This window comes from Hyperolius riggenbachi, chromosome 5, assembly GCF_040937935.1.
Source record: "Hyperolius riggenbachi isolate aHypRig1 chromosome 5, aHypRig1.pri, whole genome shotgun sequence".
Lineage (NCBI taxonomy): Eukaryota > Metazoa > Chordata > Amphibia > Anura > Hyperoliidae > Hyperolius > Hyperolius riggenbachi.
The window spans coordinates 322,559,752-322,582,871 of NC_090650.1; the positions used below are offsets into that span (position 1 = coordinate 322,559,752).

General features: G+C 45.7%; 1 protein-coding gene across 1 annotated transcript in view; it reads left to right on the plus strand.

Moving 5' to 3' along the window:
- LOC137518877 (laminin subunit alpha-3-like) overlaps positions 1–23,120 on the plus strand; it is a 303,606-nt gene that overhangs the window by 236,392 nt on the left and 44,094 nt on the right. Inside the window, exons 60-63 of the mRNA XM_068237275.1 lie at positions 4,268–4,427; positions 14,808–14,941; positions 18,157–18,307; positions 20,917–21,039. Of these exons, the coding sequence (XP_068093376.1) occupies positions 4,268–4,427; positions 14,808–14,941; positions 18,157–18,307; positions 20,917–21,039 (568 nt within the window). The remainder of the gene's footprint in view (positions 1–4,267; positions 4,428–14,807; positions 14,942–18,156; positions 18,308–20,916; positions 21,040–23,120) is intronic.

The window sequence follows — 23,120 nt, forward strand, 5'->3', positions numbered from 1 at the left end:
ATCACCGCTAGGTACCAGGGCTATTATGTCACGCTGCCTACCTGCTGCCACACTCACACTGCTCCTCCATACCTCCTCCTGCTGCTGCTGCTGCTGTCTGTCTGTGTTTCCCACTGCCAGGGTACACAGATGATTTACCTTCTGCTGCCACTCTGCCACCAGCTATTACGTCAAACAATAGCTGCTCGCCTACTCCTCCATTCCTCCTCCTGCTGCTGCTGTCTGTCTGTGTTTCCCACTGCCAGGGTACACAGATGATTTACCTTCTGCTGCCACTCTGCCACCAGCTATTACGTCAAACAATAGCTATATTGGTTGCAAAACCAAAAACCAAAAAACCATAAAAAAAAAAAAAGGTTTAATTTTTCTGAGGTGCCCGGGTTGAAAACTGTGTTGTCCCAGTTGTGTATTGGACACAATGTGGGCTGCACGACCGCTGTCTGGGACCTCCTGTTGTGTTTATTTACAGCCCTGGTATCACCGCTAGGTACCAGGGCTATTATGTCACGCGGCCTACCTGCTGCCACACTCACACTGCTCCTCCATACCTCCTCCTGCTGCTGCTGCTGCTGTCTGTCTGTGTTTCCCACTGCCAGGGTACACAGATGATTTACCTTCTGCTGCCACTCTGCCACCAGCTATTACGTCAAACAATAGCTGCTCGCCTACTCCTCCATTCCTCCTCCTGCTGCTGCTGTCTGTCTGTGTTTCCCACTGCCAGGGTACACAGATGATTTACCTTCTGCTGCCACTCTGCCACCAGCTATTACGTCAAACAATAGCTATATTGGTTGCAAAACCAAAAACCAAAAAACCATAAAAAAAAAAAAAAAAAGGTTTAATTTTTCTGAGGTGCCCGGGTTGAAAACTGTGTTGTCCCAGTTGTGTATTGGACACAATGTGGGCTGCACGACCGCTGTCTGGGACCTCCTGTTGTGTTTATTTACAGCCCTGGTATCACCGCTAGGTACCAGGGCTATTATGTCACGGCGAGCTGCCTGCCTCATTGACTGCCTGCTGCCACACACTCATCCTCCTCCTCCTGCTGCTGAATTTACCTCCTGCTGTCTTTGTGTTTCCACTGCCAGGGAGCACATACAATGGCGCTTCCAACATGCGTGCGCCCACCAGCTATTTGTTACGCTCAAAAATAGCTGCATTTCTTTAAAAAAAAATTGAAAAGAGAAATACGTGAAGAAGAATAAGACTATATTGAAAAGGAAGGAGAAGATGAAGAAGAAGAAGAAGAAGAAGAAGAAGAAGAAGAAGAAGAAGAAGAAGAAGAAGACGATATAGAAGAAGACGATATAGAAGAAGACGATATAGAAGAAGACGAACAAGTATATACAGTAACACTACTGAACAAAATTAAGGACACAACTTCTCTTTCCACATTTTTTTTTAAAGGAACATCCCCACATAATCACTTGCTGTTGTTACTTGGAAAAAAAGAGGTTTCTTGCATCATTCACCCTCAAAACAAGTGTTGGAAGCTATTTAAGGCCAATTCGAATAGTCAGCTCGAATAGTCAGCTCGAATACCGACTCGAATAGTGAGCTCGAAGTCCGAGGTCGAATCGAATAGTAAAAATTATTCGACTCGAATATTCGAATGACCTCGAATAATTTACTATTCGAATTCGACCAAACTCGAATTTTAAAAAGGGGTATTTGAGCACCACTATGCAGCACCCAAGATCGCTTCAGCTTGAGTTGATGAACAGATGGCCGGACATTCTCCTTCAGGATTTTTTGGTAGACTGTAGAATTCATGGTTCTATCTATCACAGCAAGCCTTCCAGGTCCTGAAGCAGCAAAACAACCCCAGACCATCACACTACCACCACCATATTTTACTGTTGGTATGATGTTCTTTTGCTGAAATGCTGTGTTACTTCTACGCCAGATGTAACGGGACACGCACCTGCCAAAAAGTTCAACTTTTGTCTTGTCGGTCCACAAGGTATTTTCCTAAAAGTCTTGGCAATCATTGAGCTGTCTTTTAGCAAAATTGAGAAGAGCCTTAATGTTCTTTTTGCTTAAAAGTGATTTGCGCCTTGGATATCTGCCATGCAGGCCGTTTTTGCCCAGTCTCTTTCTTATGGTGGAGTCGTGAACACTGACCTTAATTGAGGCAAGTGAGGCCTGCAGTTCTTTAGATGTTGTCCTGGGGTCTTTTGTGGCCTCTCGGATGAGTTTTCTCTGCGCTCTTCGGGTAACGTTGGTCGGCCGGCCACTCCTGGGAAGGTTCATCACTGTTCCATGTTTTTGCCATTTGTGGATAATGGCTCTCACTGTGGTTCACTGGAGTCCCAAAGCTTTAGAAATGGCTTTATAACCTTTACCACACTGATAGATCTCAATTACAGTACTTCTGTTCTCATTTGTTCCTGAATTTCTTTGGATCTTGGCATGATGTCTAGCTTTTGAGGTGCTTTTGGTCTACTTCTCTGTGTCATAACGCTCCTATTTAAGTGATTTCTTGATTGAAACAAGTGTGGCAGTAATCAGGCCTGGGGGTGACTACAGAAATTGAACTCAAGTGTGATAAACCACAGTTAAGTTATTTTTTAACAAGGGGGGGCAATCACTTTTTCACACAGGGCCATGTAGATTTGGAGGTTTTTTTTCTCACTAAATAATTAAAACTATCATTTAAAACTTCATTTTGTGTTCAATTATGTTATCTTTGACTAATAGTTAACGGTTTTTGATGAGCAGAAACATTTAAGTGTGACAAACATGCAAAAGAATAAGAAATCAGGAAGGGGGCAAATAGTTTTTCACACCACTGTATTCAGTAAGTGCTTAGTTAGGGTCTCGTCTGTGTCTCATTTGCTGAGACACAGACGGTAGCCAGCATTTCTGACTCATGAAACTTACTGGTGACAGTCATTCACTCCCATTTGCAAGTCTGTTGGTAGCTTTATGTCCAAGGGCGTTGCTACGATCCTAAGAGATCCAGGGCACTTTTGTGCACCCCAGCCAGAAAAACGGGTGTGGCCATGCACAAAATGTGGGTGTGGTCACGGGTGGAGCCAAATTTACTCGAACTTAACAGCGATCTAAGTAGGCCTGCCCAGCAAAATGTTGGATAAAGCCCCCTCTCCATTAATACAAAAAAAAATGCAGTATATCGCATACATAGGCAGTGTCACTTCAACATAACTAGGCACAGTTACCTGGCTTATGTGCTGGCTGGTCTGACTTTCTGCTGGGGGGCGTGCTGGCCTGCTGCCAGGTTGTATGGCAGTCCCCCATAGCGTTCCCTGACCTTTTAGTAGACCCCCTGCCATGCTCCCACAACCTCCTATTGATTCACCACAACTCCCAGCATGCCCCCATAGTAGAACCACAGCTTCCTGCACGCCCCCATAAAGGCATCACAGCACCCAGCATGGCACCACAGCACCTAGTAGGCCCACATAGATGTCCTGTGTAGTGCCATGCTGGCTGCAGTGGCGCCTCTATTGGTCATGTTGCGTGTTGTGGTGGAGAAGGGGAAGATGCCCAGAAGAGGAGATTTCTGCAGAATCTGGAGACCAAGCGGCCGGAGGTGAGTATTGCCGCCCGCTGCCTAACTCCCTGAGGGAGATCCGGAGCACCCCAGAATAGATCCGGGGCATGTGCCACTGATCTTCTGCTACCCTCAGTATGTGTGTTAGCTGTACTTCACACATATCTGCCTGCACTGCCTGTACTGCATTTACAAGCATGCCAGCAGTATACTATGCATCACTATGGCGGATGAGCTTTTTGTCCCTAGGCCTTCTCAAAGGACTAGAGGACATGAGCTGCGCATGGAGGAAAAGCGTTTTAGCCATTTATTTAGGAAAGGGTTCTTTACAGTAAGAGTGGTTAAGATGTGGAATGCATTGCCACAGGAAGTCGTTATGGCAAACTCTATACCTGCATTTAAAGGGGGCTTAGATGCTTTCCTTGCGTTGAAAGACATCCATGGCTACAATTACTAGGTTATGCCTAATGATGTTGATCCAGGGATTTTATCTGATTGCCATCTGGAGTCAGGAAGGAATTTTTCCCATTTGGGGCTAATTGGACCATGCCTGGTGGGGGTTTTTTCGCCTTCCTCTGGATCAACAGGGGTATGTGGGGGACTGGCTGGAGTTGTACTTTGTACTGGTTGAACTCGATGGACGTATGTCTTTTTTCAACCAAAATAACTAACTATGTAACTATGTAACTATGTAACTATTGGTGTTTGTACCATGCTGACATACAACATAATGTCTGATTGTTTTTTCAGGATCTACCAGTATATCACACTGAATTATACAAAGGCATTCACCTCAAACAAGCCTGACCCGACTTTAACTTACACTGCTAATGTACGGCGATATACTTTGCTCAATCTGAATGAGAAGGACGTTGTGTTCTATGTTGGAGGATTCCCAGATGACTTCACTGTAAGTATGATCGAGTCCGGAGTGCTTCTCTGATCTGTAAACATTTGAAGCTGGTGAATAACAACACTAATAGCTAATATGGAAACTAGTGTAAGCAATAATGCTATTTCCTTGCATTAACCAACATTGGGCTTGATTCACAAAAGAGTGCTAACTGTTAGCACGGCCGTTTTTGCGTGAATTTTCTCATTGCACGCGATTGCGAATTTTCGCGTGAAAGGATAGCGGTAAATAGTTTTCATTTTTGCATAAAAATTCGCTTTTGCGCGCAAAAAATTGCGAACGCGCGCATTGCGAAAATTCACGCGAAAACGGCCGTGCTAACAGTTATCACTCTTTTGTGAATCAAGCCCATACAGTGCATTTGACAACAGTCCCGTTACAATGGAATATAGGAGCTGAGCTTGCTGCATGCAAATTGAAGTATGCAGTAACCTTGTAGTATTGCCATTCAAACACCATTTTACAAAAAACAAAGGTTGAGCACACATAAGTATGTGTTTTGTATTTATAAAGGGACATCATATCATGGAACCTTTCATTAATTGAAATATCAGCAGTAAAAAATAGCACAGGACAGCTAACAGTGTAAAAGTAGATAGTACAAAAAAACAGAGTAAGTCACATGTAAAGGTATATAGCAGTAACATTGCATATAGTCAAGTGATACAAATAAAACATATGCAGGATTGAGAATCAGTAAAGAAAAGCATGTGCAGGCTAGTACATGAATAGGTTAACAAAGATAACCCAAAGTAGGCAAAGTATAGGTTATGTAATGCATGTAGAAATTAAGTGAAAAGGCTGCGCATTTAACCAAGATGCACCTGACAGACACTCACTGCATAGGGCTGATAAGCCTCCTACTACCGAACGACTGCGTCATGCTGATAGGCGTGAAGGCGGCGGCTCCCCCAGGACCGCGTAACGCCAATTGGCTTTAAGTATTGGGGGACTGGTTTGCAGGGGATCGCGCGCCAATCCGCTCCGTCATCAGTCTCCCATCGGCGATCGCCACTAGGAGACTGTTAGACAGCGAAAGCACCATCTATTTACATTGTACAGTGCTGCCATCTACGGCAGCTCTGTACTGGGGACAGCCGTGCTACGCGACTGGTGCCACTCGGCTGTCCCCTGGGTAGACACAAGAGTGACCAGCTTTCATAGGCTGATGCCTATGACAGCCGATTGCTGTCATTGGCTGGTCTGGTAGAGGGATGGAAAGTGGGCAAATGAATACATTTTGAATTGTATGAATTGAATTAAATTAATTGTAAAAATAGCCTGGTCACTTGGGGAGTGTAAGCCTACAGTCTTCAAGTGTTTAAAGGCACAGGTACAATAAGAACTAATGCAACTCACACTACTTATAATGGATGCAGACTTATGCAACTCACATAAATACAACTTATTATTTGGGAACCTTACCCTTCACTTTTTGGGAGAGAAATCAGTTCTACACTGCATAGCATGTTAGCAGGCACTAGAGGTGTAGCGAACGGTTCGCCGGCGAACGGTTCCAGGCGAACTTCGGGGGTTCGCGTTCGCCTGCACCAGGCGAACTTTTGCGGAAGTTCGATTCGCCCCATAATGCACTATGAGGGTCAACTTTGACCCTCTGCATCACAGTCAGCAGGCACATTGTAGCCATTCAGGCTACACTAAGCCCTGGAGCCCCACCCCCCCTTATATAAGGCAGCCTACGGCGGCCATTACAGTCACTCGTCTGCCTGCTATTAGACAGACTAGGGAGAGCTGCTGCAGACTTGTTCTTCTAGGGACAGATTAGTTAGGTTCTTGGCTGCTTTGCTTGCTCCTGGCTGATTGTTATTGCTTTTATAGCACCCAGCAACAGCTCTTGTCAGAGCTCATCCTGTACTTTTTTTTTTTTCTGTGTGTCAAACTGACACTTTTGTTGCATGCACAGCATTGCTAATTGATAGTGTGTGTGCCACTGCCAGCAGCCCAGTACATTCAGTGACTACCTGTGTGTGTGACAGGGAGCTGCACATTGTACTACCCAGTACTGCATATACCCCAGTACCTGTTGTGTATACTTAACCCACCTCATCACTGCATATACCTAGCGTTGTGTTGAGTGAACCCAGCTCACTGCATCTAAATACCTGTTGTGTTGAGTGAGAACCCACCTGGCCACCTCACTGCATCTAACTACCGGTTGTGTTGAGTGAGAACCCACCTAACTGCATCTTAAGTACCTTCACTGTTCAGTGAACCCAGCTCACTGCATCTAACTACCCAGTACCTGTTGTGTATACTTAACCCACCCCATCACTGCATATACCTAGCGTTGTGTTGAGTGAACCCAGCTCACTGCATCTAAATACCTGTTGTGTTGGGTGAGAACCCACCTGGCCACCTCACTGCATCTAACTACCGGTTGTGTTGAGTGAGAACCCACCTCACTGCATCTTAAGTACCTTCACTGATCAGTGAACCCAGCTCACTGCATCTAACTACCCAGTACCTGTTGTGTATACTTAACCCACCTCATCACTGCATATACCTAGAGTTGTGTTGAGTGAACCCAGCTCACTGCATCTAAATACCTGTTGTGTTGAGTGAGAACCCACCTGGCCACCTCACTGCATCTAACTACCGGTTGTGTTGAGTGAGAACCCACCTCACTGCATATAGCTAGCATCCCCCCGAGATGGACAAAATGGACAAACCAGGTAGAGGAAGAGGTAGAGGCAGGCCCAGAGGAAGGCCACCAGGCACCGGCAGGTCTGTGCGAGGTGGTGTTTCTCTGATTTCGTGCGGACCTGCCCCAAAATACAGTGCTCAGAAGAAGGCACGTGCCATCACTTCCCAAAATCGTGAGGAGGTGATTGAGTTTTTAACACAGAACACCTCATCTCCCGCAGCCACCAGCGCTACAACAAGCACCACATCCGCTGCATTTGACACTTCGCAGGAGTTATTTGGTGGTGGTGGTGAAATCACTGATTCCAAGCCACTACTGCCACAACAACAAGAAGGCGCAGGTACACCACCTCATACGTCTGAGTTAGGTGGCGATAATATGGACGTAACGTGTGTGGATGGGGATGATGGTGGACCACCTGAAGTTGGTGCACTTGAGGTGTCTGAAGAAAGCACAGCTGGCCAGGAGGATTATGATGACGATTATACGGATACCACATATGTTCCCGGTAGAGGAGATGACCAGGGGGACAGTTCAGAGGAGGAGTCAGAGAGGAGTAGGAGGAGACGACTCCATAATAGAAGCAGAGGGAGCTCGTCCTCAGAAACAGCTGGGGGCAATGTCCGGCGCCATGTATCGCCAGCTATGGCCAGCCAGCACACATGCCCTTCAACGTCAGCTGCTGATGCCACCGTAGCGCCATCAGCCCAGGGGGGCTCAGCGGTTTGGAAATGTTTTCACGTGTGTGTCTCAGATTGGAGCAAAGCCATCTGTTGTCTCTGCCAGCAAAAATTGAGCCGTGGAAAGGCCAACTCTCACGTAGGGACAAGTGCCTTATGAAGGCACCTGGAGAGAAGGCACAAACAGCTATGGCAAGAACACCTGAGGAAAAGCAGCACCCCTCAAAAGACAAGCCACTCTCCTTCTCCTCTTCCTCCTTCAGGTGCATCGTCTTCATCCACTTTCTCCCTTGCACCTTCACAGCCACCCTCCTCCACACCGCCTCTTCCCTTGAGCGGTTCCTTCTCCTCTGCCCACAGCAGTACCCAGCTGTCCGTGAAGGAAGTATTTGAGCGGAAGAAGCAAATGTCTGCCAGTCACCCTCTTGCCCGGCGTCTGACAGCTGGCATGGCGGAACTATTAGCTCGCCAGCTATTACCATACAAGCTGGTGGAGTCGGAGGCTTTCCGTAAGTTTGTGGCCATTGGTACACCGCAGTGGAAGATACCAGGCCGCAATTATTTTTCACAAAAGGCCATACCCAAACTCTAACGTGCAGTTGAGAGGCAAGTGGTGTCATCTCTGGCACACAGCGTTGGGTCAAGGGTCCACCTGACCACGGATGCCTGGTCTGCCAAGCACGGGCAGGGCCACTACATTACATACACAGCCCATTGGGTCAACCTGGTGACCGATGGCAGCAAGCAGGGAGTACGTGGCTGCGCAGCAGACCGACTTGTCACACCTCCACGGCTTGCAGGCAGGCCTCCAGCCACCTCCTCTCCACCTGCTACCACCGCTTCGCTGTCGTCATCCTCCTCCTCCTCCTTGGCTGGTGCCACGATCTCCTCTCCAGCTACACAGCCCCAGCACCCCAGGGCCTATGCTGCATGCCAGGTACGACGGTGTCACGCAGTGTTAGACATGTCTTGCCTGAAAGCGGAGAGTCACACTGGAGCAGCTCTCCTGGCTGCTCTTAACAAACAGGTGGAGCAATGGCTGACCCCGCACAAGCTTGAGATCGGCAACGTGGTGTGTGACAACGACAGCGACTTGATCCCCTACGCCTACTTCCTGGAGAGTGCTGTGCGTAGAGTGGTGGATACAGCTGTGGAGGAGCGTGAATGAGAAGAGTTACGGCAGCAGGAGTCGTGGGAGCCATTTACACACGAACCCGATGTTCCCACAACACCTGCGGCAGCACAGAGGGGGGAGGAGGAGGAGGAGGAGGAAGAAGAGGAGTCGTGTGGGGAAGGAGAGGAGTCAGACTCTGATGATGGTGACGATGAGGAAGGTGTTTCTGTGGAGGAGGAAGATGCGGCGGAAGAAGAACAACTGCAGCAGCCGTCACAGGGGGCTTCTGCTGCTCCACGTTCCCGTGGTATTGTTCGTGGCTGGGGGGAGGAAGAGGAGTTGCGTCCCGTCACTGAGGAAGAGCAAGAGGAGATGGAGAGTACATCTGCATCCAGCTTTGTGCAGATGTCCTCTTTCATGTTGTCCAGCCTGTTGAGGGACCCCCGTATCAAAAAACTCAAGATGAATAACCTGTACTGGGTGGCCACGCTACTAGACCCTCGGTACAGGCACAAAGTGGCGGACCTCTTAGCAACTCAACAAAAAGCGGAAAGGATGCAGCACTTGCAGAACAAGCTGTCGATGATGCTTTACAATGCATTTAAGGGTGATGTGGCTGCAAAACGCAATCAAGGTACCACTGGCAGTAACCCTCCTCCTCCCAAGTCCACGCAGGCAAGGACAGGACGCTCCAACGATCTCAGGGTGATGTCGGACATGCGGACGTTCTTTAGTCCAACTCCTCGCCATAATCCTTCCGGATCCACCCTCCAACAACGCCTGGAGCGGCAGGTAGCCGACTACCTGGCCTTGAGTGTGGATGTAGACTCTGCGAAAAGCGACGATGAACCCTTGGACTACTGGTTGCGCAGGCTTGACCTGTGGCCAGAGCTGTCCCAATTTGCCATACAACTTCTCTCTTGCCCTGCCGCAAGCGTCCTGTCAGAAAGGACCTTCAGTGCAGCTGGAGGCATAGTTACTGAGAAGAGAAGTCGCCTAAGTCACGACAGTGTTCAGTACCTGACCTTTATCAAGATGAATGAGGAATGGATCCCGGAGGGCTACTGCACGACCGAAGACTAAGTCAGTCCCCACACACAGCATCTCTGCCTGCAGGCCGCTTGACTGCCTTCTCCGCCACCACCAACAGGGTCCAGGACTCTAGGCGGATTCCTGAATTTTTAAGGCCGCTGCTAGCAGCGGCCGCTACACTAATTTTTCTGGTGCGTGTACATGCCTGCCTAATTTTTTTGGCTGCACTGCGGGCGGCTGCAACAACAAAACAAAAGGCATGTACATGTGCCCATCCCCCTTCATGATCATTACCTTGCCGCGGTGAAGGGGCTTGCGCATCACAATGAAGCAATGACCGCCGGCTATTTGAGTGTCTCGGGTGGGGGTGGCACACAAAAGATAATAAGGTCGTTGCTTCATAGTGGTCAGACCAAATTTGATCAGCTGGACAGTCACTGTTGTTCTATCAATGAGCTACCACAGCCCGGCGACCATATGGGCTTGAAAAACACCACGGCCTACACTCTGGCCACGGTGCACACCAGTCCAGTACGGCCGTCACTACGCAAACAGCTGTTTGCGCTGCGTTACACAGTGAGTTTGGTGTGTCAGTGTGTAGCAGAACTCTAATTACACTCCCTGATTGATGTATACCCATGCAAGACGTTTTAAAGCACTTTAGGCCTGCAATTTAGCATTCAATGTGATTTCTGCCCTTAAAATGCTGCTTTGCGTCAAATCCAGATTTTTCCCCGGGACTTTGGGCATGTATCCTACTCCGCCATGCACCCCTCCAGGTGTTAGACCCCTTGAAACATCTTTTCCATCACTTTTGTGGCCAGCATAATTTTTTCTATGTTTGAAAGTTCGCATCCCCATTGAAGTGTTTTGCGGTTCGCGAACTTTTCCGCGAACCAAACCTTCCGCGGAAGTTCGCGAACGCGGTTCGCGAACCGAAAATCGGAGGTTCGCGACATCTCTAGCAGGCACGCTGCGTGCAGGCTTCTCTCAGGGTCCCCATACAATGTATAGGACAGGTTATAGATTAGGATTTGTTAACCAGCAGTCCCTAATTTTATAGTTTTTAGTAGGGCAACCTATATGCTAGCATACTAGTTTTTTGTAGGGGAGAGAGTTTTTTACTTTGGCTTTGCAGTCGTCTTGTGTGGGGCAAATTGTTGACATCCATCTAAAGGCGACGCACTGTTTCACTGCAAACAAGTTTCTATAGCAAAGGCCTTGTCTAACTTGAGCATATCTTTATCAGTTAAATTTAGGATTCATGTTTTAAGGTCAAGGGAGACCGGAGAGCCCATATAGTCGTGTAGAAAGGTGATGACTTGTTTCCAGAAGTCTGCCACCGGGGGGCACTGCCATAGCCGGTGAAGGAAGGAGGGATTAGGTAGGGTGCGCTTATAGAAATATTGTTTAATCTAGATATGGTATAACTCTAAAATGCCAACAGGTCTGTTGTATACAAAATGGCAGCTGACTTCATGGGATAGCCTATGCTTTGTATTGCCTTGGTTTAGGAGTACCAGAAGTTGTAGTGGCTAATTAATAAATTCTGGTAGGTCCAAAAGCACTCTGTCTGTGTGCCATTATTAGCTACACTGACAATCAGTATTAGCGTATAATGACAGCAACCTTATTTGGGGTAGATTCACAGAACATATAGCTCTCTAAGGAGAGCATTCATTAAATAAATTGAATAAGGAAAGATAATGTAAATTATGTTGAAAGCCTCATACACATGTAAAAGGACTGTCGTCCTTCAGGAATTGGGGACCATTCTGGACCGAGTGCTGTACTGTACAGATGCTTCCCTAGCCGTTAGGCATGTGATACATTCTGTTGCTATGGAAGGGGGGGGAGTGGCTACAGCACAGTACACAGTGGAGCGGAAAGAGTAATGCTGGGAATACACAATGCGTTTTTGAGGCAAATGGTTGGATAGATAATTTCCGACATGTCCGATCTCACTTTCGATAGTTTTACCGCTCGATTTCTGATAAGAAAAGATAAGAGAATCGAGTGGGAAATTGAGCGGAGAAACAAATCGAAACATGATCGAACAGCTGCAAAAATGCATCGTGTATTCCCAGCACAAGGAGGAGAAGAACAGCTTCGGCCTTGCTCAGCAGGACTGGATGCCGTACACAGGCTAGATTCTTGGTCCCAACCGAACACCTTGGTGGAGAACCATGTAGCATGTGTACAATGCATTCGGCAGAGATAATTCATGAGCTAAACTCAAAAGATAAGATAAATCCTGAGCAGTGGCATAGCAATAGGGGTTGCAGAGGTAGTGACCGCATCGGGGCCCCATGGGTCCCTTCCTCAACCAAAGTATTAGCTCTCTATTGGTCCTGTGCTGATAACATTTACTTCTATAGATGCTTTATAGTAGTAATCATTAACACACTGTTCCCCATCCCCTTCTTGCACCTCTAATACTGTGGATGACCTTGGCAGGTTTTGTAGCACTGTTTTAAGTGTTATGCATAGAGTGTTTGGAGGGACCCAATGTAAAACTCGCACCGGGGCCCATAGCTCCATAGCTACGCCACTGATCCTGAGAAAAACAGATAAGGAGAGATTAATTGTGAGTTATGGCAGACAGGACGCAGAATTTTTATGTCACACTTTTCTCCTGGCGAACTGAAAGACACAGAGCTGCAGCCACTTAGGGCGCGCTCCACAGATGACCAGGACCATAAAAGCCTTGCTAAAAGTCTCCTTACTGTTTTACATGCTAGCTTTAGCCAGGATTCAAATCCTTGTCAAAGGACTCCGATTCCACATCAAAGGCAACAGCTTTACCAGTACACTATCCAGCTGATTCACAAAACTTGTGATCCAGTCCTATCCTATCTGCATGGCCTCAGTATGTTTCCCATGTTTTTGTGTGTTCCCTTCCACATCCGAAAAACATGGTATTAGGTTAAATAACCTCACAAATTGACCTTAGACTATGGTATTGATATTCTTAAACTATGGTAGGAACTTTAAATTGAGAGTCCGTCTGAGAGACAGCTAATGATTGTAGAAAATGTTATCCTATATAATAATAGGCAACTGTCCTTGCATACAGCAGGGACAGTTGTCTCTGTGTAGCTGGGTCCGTGCTTGATGCTACTGCGCATGTGTGCAGCACGAACCCAACCTCACACAGACAGGAGGACGGCCATGGTCGGGCGTGTGGGAGGGCGGGTGGGCGTGTAGGAGGGCGGGCGTGCACGTGCGTCAGGTGCGCGCGCGACCGGAGTGCGTGGCGGGTAGGCGCGGCGGGTGCGTGAGTGCGCACTAACAGTGACGGCGGGGAATTACAGACCTAGAGCCCGTTTTTAAACGGGCTTAGGTCTGCTGGTTGCTATATAAATACAAAATTATGTTACAAAGAAGTATACGTCTTGGTATACGACTTAGAAAAACGACTATAGATCCATGTCACCTGCATACAAACATTTTGTAATTAAAGGGAACCTAAACTGAGAGTAATTTAGAGGCTGCCATATTTATTTTGTTTTAAAGAACAAGTGACACCAATGCTAGCCTAGAAATAAAAAAAAAACACATATATAGGTAGATAAATACTAATTCTACTTACATAACAGATGTATTGCACTGTCCACATTATGATTCCTGTGAATTTTATAAAGGAAAAGCAGAGTATCCTATTGACCTCCTGACATAATTTCCTTCATTACTCTTTTTCTTCCTCCTCTTGCTAATTGTGTATTCATTACCCGCCCTCCTCCCAGAGTCTTCAGACACTCCAGCTGAAGTCTATACTAGGAAGTGCTCTGTCTTATGTCATTAGAAGGATTAGGAAATAAAGGGATGAGGAGGAATATATTATAGATAAAAAGACCCCCCAGCATGCAACTGTTTGGCAATGGCAAATAAAGGGCCAGTGCTCCTAAGGTATGTGATAACTGCAAACAATAACAGCAGAAAAGGTTTTAAATGCAGGGTTAGCATCTTTATCACTTACTAATGGACCTAAGCCCTTTAAAAATGGGTTAGGTCTGTCATTGCGTATGCGCCCGCCACGCACGCACATTCCCACCACCCGCCACGCATGTCCACTGTGCACGCCGCATCTGCCCATCCGCACACTCCCGCCGGGCGTCCGCCCCTTCGCCCGTCATCCCTTGCCGCGCGTCACTCTCCCTTAGTGTCTCTGCGTCCCTGCACATGCGCAGAGCGCAAATGGGAAACACATAAGGACATGGGACGCAGAGACATTAGGGTTTTATTATACAGGAATACACTCAGACCAGTTGCTGTTGAAATTTGTTTTTTATGGTGAAAATCCCACTTTAAACAATGCAAATTGCTTGGCTGTCATGCTGATCCTCTACCTCTAATAATTTTAGTTTCAAAGTATTTTATTGAAAAAATTCAGATAAAGTCTTACAGCAATTCAGTATTCCCTCATCAAAGGGCATTACGTTTTCAGTTACATTAACATATGTATAACATATAAGAGCAAAGAACAAAACATGCAGGTCATTTTAACATTTAAGCTAGGTACAGCCAGTGGGGGGGGGGGGGGGCGTCGCCCCTAGAAGGAGAGAGCACAGGATACCTCTAATAATTTTAGCCATAGACCCTAAAATGCATGTAGACCAGATATTTCTAACCGATGTGTGACTACATAAGCCACATTCATGCTTGTTTCAGGCGTGTGACTTAGACACTACTGCAGTCAAAGATAGCAGCAGGATTGCCAGGCAACTGGTACAGTTTGAAAGGGAATACATTTGGCAGCCTCAAAATCCTGATGTCCTTTAATAGATTCACCAGAACCATACTGTAATTTTCCAGATGATACTAGTGCATAAGATTACTATGTTTTAAGATGTGAAACAGAGAACAGAGAATATTTTTCTTTACAGCCACCGCAAGGACTGAATTATCCAAAATACAGAGGCTGCATTGAGCTGGATGACCTAAACCAAAATGCAATCAGCTTGTACAATTTCCGAAGGAAATTCAATATCGACACCACAAAAGTTCAGCCATGCAGAAGGTACTGTTTCAATAATGACACTATAAGCTTGCAAAACAAAACAGTATGAATCCTAAATATGTGGGCAGTACTGTACATTCCTCAATGCCAGAGGCTCTGTGTATATACAGTGACTTGCAAAAGTATTCAGCCCCCTTGAAGTTTTCCACATTTTGTCACATTACTGCCACAAACATAAATCAATTTTATTGGAATTCCACATGAAAGACCAACACAAAGTGGTGTACATGTGAGAAGTGGAACGAAAATCATACATGATTCCAAACATTTTTTACAAATCAATAACTGCAAAGTGGGGTGTGCGTAATTATTCAGCCCCCTTTGGTCTGAGTGCAGTCAGTTGCCCATAGACATTGCGTGATGAGTGCTAATGGCTAAATAGAGTGCACCTGTGTGTAATTTAATGTCAGTACAAATACAGCTGCTCTGTGACGACCTCAGAGGTTGTCTAAGAGAATATTGGGAGCAACAACACCATGAAGCCCAAAGAACACACCAGACAGGTCAGGGATAAAGTTATTGAGAAATTTAAAGCAGGCTTAGGCTACAAAAAGATTTCCAAAGCCTTGAACATCCCACGGAGCACTGTTCAAACGATCATTCAGAAATGGAAGGAGTATGGCACAACTGTAATCCTACCAAGACAAGGCCGTCCACCTAAACTCACAGGCTGAACAAGGAGAGCTCTAATCAGAAATGCAGTCAAGAGGCCCATGGTGACTCTGGACGAACTGCAGAGATCTACAGCTCAGGTGGGGGAATCTGTCCATAGGACAACTATTAGTCATGCACTGCACCAAATTGACCTTTATGAAAGATTAGCAAGAAGAAAGCCATTGTTAACAGAAAAGCATAAGAAGTCCCGTTTGCAGTTTGCCACAAGCCATATGGGGGACACAGCAAACATGTGGAAGAAGTTGCTCTGGTCAGATGAGACCAAACCTGAACTTTTTGGCCAAAATGCAAAACACTATGTGTGGCGGAAAACTAACACTGCACATCACTCTGAACACACCATCCCCATTGTCAAATATAGTGGTGGCAGTATCATGTTCTGGAGGTGCTTCTCTTCAGCACGGACAGGGAAGCAGGTCAGAGTTGATGGGAAGATGGATGGAGCCAAATACAGGGCAATCTTGGAAGAAAACCTCTTGGAGTCTGCAAAAGACTTGAGACTGGGGCGGAGGTTCACCTTCCAGCAGGACAACGACCCTAAACATAAAGCCAAGGCAACAATGGAATGGTTTAAAACAAAACATATCCATGTTTTAGAATGGCCCAGTCAAAGTCCAGATCTAAATCCAAACGAGAATATGTGGCAAGATCTGAAAACTGCTGTTCACAAACGCTGTCCATCTAATCTGACTGAGCTGGAGTTGTTTTGCAAAGAAGAATGGGCAAGGATTTCAGTCTGTAGATGTGCAAAGCTGGTAGAGACATACCCTAAAAGACTGGCAGGTGTAATTGTAGTAAAAGGTGGTTCTACAAAGTATTTATTCAGGGGGGCTGAATAATTACACACACCCCACTTTGCAGTTATCTTTTTGGAAAAATGTTTGGAATTATGTATGATTTTCGTTCCACTTCTCACGTGTACACCACTTTGTATTGGTCTTTCACGTGGCATTCCATTAAAATGGATTCATGTTTGTAGCAGTAATGTGACATATATTGTGTATATATATATATATATATATATATATATATATATATATATATATATATATACAATTTGGAGATGTTTGTGATGGAGGTCCTTTAAGCATTTAATCTACCTTAAATTTTAGTCTAAAGCTAGCCATACACCGATCTGTGATTGACATTGCGTTTGACATCGGCCAAGAATCGCCATTCATTATACAGGTTGAACATGGTACGATGGTCAACTACAATTTTTGCCCAATTAGATTTTTTCGTTGAAACAAATTTCTAATTGGGCAAAAATATTGTACAGTATAGTGCAGTGGTCCTCAAACTAAGGCCCGTGGGCCGAATGTGGCCCCCTGAGGCTTTTTTACAGGCCCTTCACACACAAAATGTATTGCATATATATCTGGCCTTCTGCATCTTTAAATATTGATGGCTACATGTAGAATAGCAGAGCTGGCACTACCCTTCCACATGGAAACCAGAAAGCTGTCATTCGCTGGCTTCCAATCATAGGTATGCTTCACTGTCTGGCGCACAAACTTCTTTGGGAACTGCATGAATGTCTGTGCCCATGTGTAGGGGTGGATAATTTGCAGTTCATGCAATTACTGGAGACAGGGGGGAGTTTTGGGGGGAGGGGGGGATGACATTATGGCTCACATATGACTTGCTATGCTAGGGCCACAATATCATAGTCACAATATAATATCTGCACTTGCTGAGTTGTTGGGGGGGGGGCAGTGCTATCTGAACATGCGGACATGCTAAGACATGAGGCTGCGCTTGTTAGTAGGCACTGTCTGCAATACCTAGGTTCAATGTAATGTTTTTCTACGTCATTTTATGTATACTCCGGCCCCCCAGCAATCTGAAGTATTTTGACCCGGCCCTGGATCGAAAAAGTTTGGGGATCCTTGGTATAGTGTAGGGACAGCTTTAGGGTCCATGGCCGATTTTCTAAATCCCATCTGGTTGTGGATCTGGACAAAAAAACTGAAGTGCATACACTATTTCTACACCGGCATCCATTCACCTCATTTCCACCCATGCATTTGAAGCATTTGCATTTTTGCTAAAATATAAAGGGTTTGCTGCACAGAACTTTTTTGTAATAGATAAATATGGCTTAGTGCAAATGAATGGCACAGACATTTGCATTGAACCACAAATGCACAAGTTTTCCACAGAAACACGCATATGCATTATTCTATGCCTTTCTGTGCTGTTTTGTGCTGTTTCTCAATTCTGTTACAACTGGAATGTATCATGTAAGGTCCAATCATGTTTATTTACTTGTGGATTTACTGCACTGAAGTGAGAGTAACCTGAAATCAGACCTAATTTGGTTTTGGAATTCTTGATTGTGAACCAGTATTTTTCCAGAAAAAATGTATTTTCTTTATTCTCTTTGTAACAAATTGGGCAGAGTTATCATATTTCATCAATTACACATGACTGCACTGACTGGAGCAGGGAGTTCTTGGTTATCTTCATACAGTATGTGGTGCTTCTTGACCAAGTTTACAGGGCTTCTATCTCAAAACAGGTTATTTTTCATGCCCTAGATACAAAGAAGAATCAGAAAGGAGTTTCTTTGAAGGCACCGGCTATGCCAAAATATCATACACTTTATCAAGTGGAAGTCCAAACCTGCGATATGAGCAGACTATACAGACCACTGCAGATAATGGCTTGCTGTTCTTTGCAGAAAAAGAGGTATGTGTATATGTCTCACTACACTGTGTACTGTAACTTGTAACTTGGACAGTGTGCCCAGTAGTTTGAGGGATTTCCATCTATCAAACCACACTGATGAAGAGGTGTTCCAAAAGCTAATATGCGATTGGCTGCCATGAGATATTTCAGAAGCAGCTCCTAGATGCATGTTAGTCTTTCTTATATATGCAGTATGTTGTATGACCTCAGTGCTCAGCAAGCTTCTTTTTATAGGGAGGTCAGAGGCAAGCAGTGGAGTATAAAATAATTAAAATCAGTATAAAATTAAGGTAAGAAACTGTTTACCTAGAGAAGAATGTGTAACTTTCTATGCTTTTGCATAATTTTTTACTGGTTTTAATATTTTTATACTCCATCCCTCTTACCTTCTTATTACCATTGCATTACCCTCCATTGGAGCCTTGAGACAACACACAACAGAGAGCGACCTTCCCATCAAGAGGCCATTAACCAACCCGAGTGTGGGATGGATGGTCCCCACATGCACTGCATTACTTATAGGAAACATTTCAAATTAAATGCTAATGGAATTAATGAGGCATTTAATTTGAAATGTTTCCTATAAGTAATTATTTGCTATAAGTATAGACCTGTCTCTTTAAGCTTTGTGCCCACCCACTTTTCTGGGTGTGTTTTATGTAAATTGTATGTCTGTTAAATAGACTGTTGCACTTTGTTCTGTAAGCACTTGAAAAAGACGTGGTCCAAACGTTGTGCTCTGCACTGTGGTATTTGCAATAAACCGGCCAAGGGGCCTTAAATCCAGGTAGAGACCCAGTCCTTTTTGTTCTTGTATGAATGAAGACACAACGTCAACTTCCACCATTTTGCTTTGTTACAGAATCTGCATTCTGCTGAACAACAAACAGTTACCGTATTTTTTGGACCATAAGACGCTCCGGACCATAAGACGCACCTAGGTTTAGAGGACAAAAATCAGGAAAAAAATATACATACTTATTCTGGTGCGTCCATGGCACAGGGGTGTCTTATGAACCTGCTCCTCCAATTCTCCAACATTTTTATGTCTCCCTTGTACCTTGTGGGCCCCCCTTTTACCTTTTGTGTCCCTCTGTGTCCTCCTCAGTCCTTTCTGTGTCCACCTATGTCCATTCTGTGTCCCCCATGTCCTTCCTTTGTTAGTCCTGTGTCCCCCTCTCTCTGTCCAGGTCGCCATCCAGTGCATCACTTACTCTTCTTCCATATGTCCCTTTCAGATGCATGCTGGCCAATCACGTGATGGTGCTGTCAACCATGGCCATTGCAGCAGCCAGACACGCTACCCCCTGCCGTCCACTGCATCACTTTTATGCCTGGCCTCTGCCTCCATATGTTTCATTCAGATGCCCGCTGGTCAATAACCTGGGGACGCTGTCAATCACGGCCGCTGCAGTGGCCAGACACGCTAACTCTCGCCATCCACCGCATCACTTTCCTCATCTGCTTGGTCTCTTATCTTCATATATTCATATCAGATGCCCGGCCCGCCATCTAATAACGTTGGGACGCTGTAAATCATGGCCACTGCACCGGCCAAACACGCTGACCCCACGCCGTCCATCACACCAGCACTCGCTGTTCATACTGTGTAATTAATTCAGACTCCCGCTGGCCAATCGGCTGGGGGCCAATGGTCTTGAGGGCGGGACAAGGCTCTGCCATACTAGCCAATCACTGCACTCGCTGATCTCAGAGCGGGTGCAGTGATTGGCTAGTATGGCAGCGGCCAGGATTTACAGTGTCCCCACGTTATTAGACGGCGGTCCGGGCATCTTATAGGAATATATGAAGATTAAGAGACCAAGCAGATGAGTAAAGTGATGCGGTGGACAGTGGGAGTTAGCGTGTCTGGCCACTGCAGCGGCCGTGATTGACAGCGTCCCCAGGTTATTGACCAGCAGACATCTGAAAGGGATCATGTTCATGTATGGAGGAAGAGTTATGCGCTAGTGAGGTGGATGCAGGGGTCAGCTGCTGTGTATGTGTGGGCTCCTGGTGATGGTCTCAATTGTTACATTCGGACCATAAGATAAGACGCAGGTAGCCCCCCCCCCCCCCCACACACACACTTTTGGGGAAGAAAAAGTCTTATGGTCCGAAAAATACGGTGTATTACTATACTACAGATTACAATTGTGTAGTGTGTTAAAATAATGAATGACTACTTGTCGGGACAGGAAAATCATCAATCAAGAAATAGAGGAGAGGAGCTGTGCTGCGGTTGTGCAGAGTAGCAAGCGCCGATAACTTATGCCCGCTCCTTGTAACTAACGGCCGCTCCACTGAACCCGCTCCGTGCCCCGGCAGTTCCAGTGGCTTTCTAGCACCTGATCGCTTTGATTGGCCCAATCGGCATCCAATTGGGCCAATCATCATGCGGAGATCACGTCCTAGAAAGCTACTGGACCCGCCGGGGCTCAGAGCGGGTTCAGTGCAGCGACTAAGCACCCAGCATAGCGTGCGCTGAGCTTGTGCTCCTCCTATTAAAGCAGTGCAGCTTGATGAATCAAGCCCATAATGTGTTAATATTATTAGAGTAATCTGTTATGCTCTTAAATGGTCAATTAAATTGTTTCTTTCAATTGCAGGACAATTACATCAGCGTGGAAATTGAAAATGGTATTCTAGTCCTTAAATACAAACTAAATTCGGATGTAGTGAAACAGGTCAAGAGTGAATATGGACCAATTAATAATGGAAATGAGGTTCTGGTATGTGGTAATCATATTAGTGATATGTTATCTTGAAGCAATTAAACAACACTTGATAATCTAATTCTAATCGGGGGAGCGTTAAGGTAACCATACACAGTGATACCTCACGAAAATCTGTCATTCAACCATTGGCACGTGTGTGTGACATGTCTAATAACAGCTGGTGGTCAACCTGTTGTATGCTAAAGGGGTCTTGTAGAATAGAAGATTTTAGTAGTAGTGTATGGTGATCATGACTCATCTGTATGGGGCTTGTGTGTATGTGGTTAATTCAAGTGTAACTACTGGGGAGCAGCTTTTGCAGTTGCAGGGGGGCCAGAGCTGTGGTCAAAACCAACTACTCACCTTGCTTGCTACCAATGCAGGGCCCCTCCCCTTCCAGCACAGATGTTGTTGTGGTCACACCTAGGGGTCGTCATGATGGCTGAGTTAGACTATAGTGACCACATGTTAAATGACCCCTGGCAAAAAGCCCTTAGGCTGTGGAGGTCACAATAAGTGGAGTGGGAAGTGGGTATAACTGTTAGATTAGCTCCATCAAAGTTTTTATGGGAATGATTAGTAGTTATGCCTCTGGTGCTAAATGTGACAACGTTGTACAGCGGAAGCGCAGGGATATACACAGAGGCCCGAATGTGCGACTCTGCTTACAATTTCTGTTGGTTGTCTATATTGAGTTGGATGTTTACAATCAGTTTGCTCACTGGAGTCTACGCAACTAGACGATCGACTGTGTGTCTAATAATTGTCACCACCTGTCACTGCTACCCATCAGATCAGACCCTAATCTGCCCCTTGCGGGCACCCAAACAACCGCCCACACCCTCAGATCGCCCTCAGACCCCCCCTGATCACCTCGCCAGTGCATTGCTTGCATCTATTCCCTCCTCTAATCACACCCGGAGACACCCATCAATCACCTCCTGTCACCACCTGTCACCCCCTAGCACACCTACCCATCAGATCAGGCCCTAATTTGCTCCACGTGGGCTCCTGATCACTTGGCCAGACCCTCAGATCCCCCTCAGACCCCCTTCCGATCACCTCCCCAGTGCATTGATTGCATCTATTCTCCCCTCTACTCACCACCTGAGACACCCATCAATCACCTCCTGTCACCACCTGTCACGCCCTAGCACTCCTATCCATCAGATCAGGCCCTAATCTGCCCCCTGTGGGGGCCTTCTCCTTAACATGGGTCTAGTCAAAAAGAATGTATTGCGGTCTTATTGCACCCAATACATCACATGCCCATGTTCTCTGCTGCCATGTCCAGGTCACGATTTGAGAACATCCTGCGCTTCCGTGCCAATACAACTAGTCATCTAAGAGGCCACCCTGCTTATGACCGGTTCCACAAAATTCGGCCTGTCATAGACCACCTGTCATCAAAATTTGCAGATGCTTATACCCCTGAACAGTCATTTTGAGGCATTTGGTTTCCAGACTACTCCTCACAGTTTTGGGCCCCTAAAATGCCAGGGCAGTATAGGAACCCCACAAGTGACCCCATTTTATAAAGAAGACACCCCAAGGTATTCCGTTTGGGGTTTTTAGACTGCAGTCCTTAAGTGGTTAAAGGTGGCCATACACTACACAATGCCGATTTTACGGCAATTCAATAAAAATGATCAGTTGTCCTGAAAAATTAAAAGCTTTTTCCCAATTTTTTTTTCCAACACAAGTTGATCAGGAGTGGTGGATTTTTATGATCGATTTTTATGAAAAATAAATGGTGTAGGGTAGATTGTAAATGTATTCATGAATAGACCTAAACAATTTTTTCCATCTTTTTTTTCATAATTGTGGAATAATTGAAAACACGTGTGTGACGCATTGGTCAGATTTTTATAAATGTTACAATTAATGAGAAAAATGTATTGTAATTTTTGGATTGAAACTACATTTAAAAAAATTGTATGGTTGTGTTAGGCCACCTTTAGGGCCCTTTCACACTTAATACGTTGGTATGCGTTAGTATGTAATTTTTTTTTGTTCTCCATAGCAGTGCATTGTGAAAAAGCTTTCAGTTAAAACGCATAGGGCCTTGATTCACTAAACCGTGATATGACAAATCG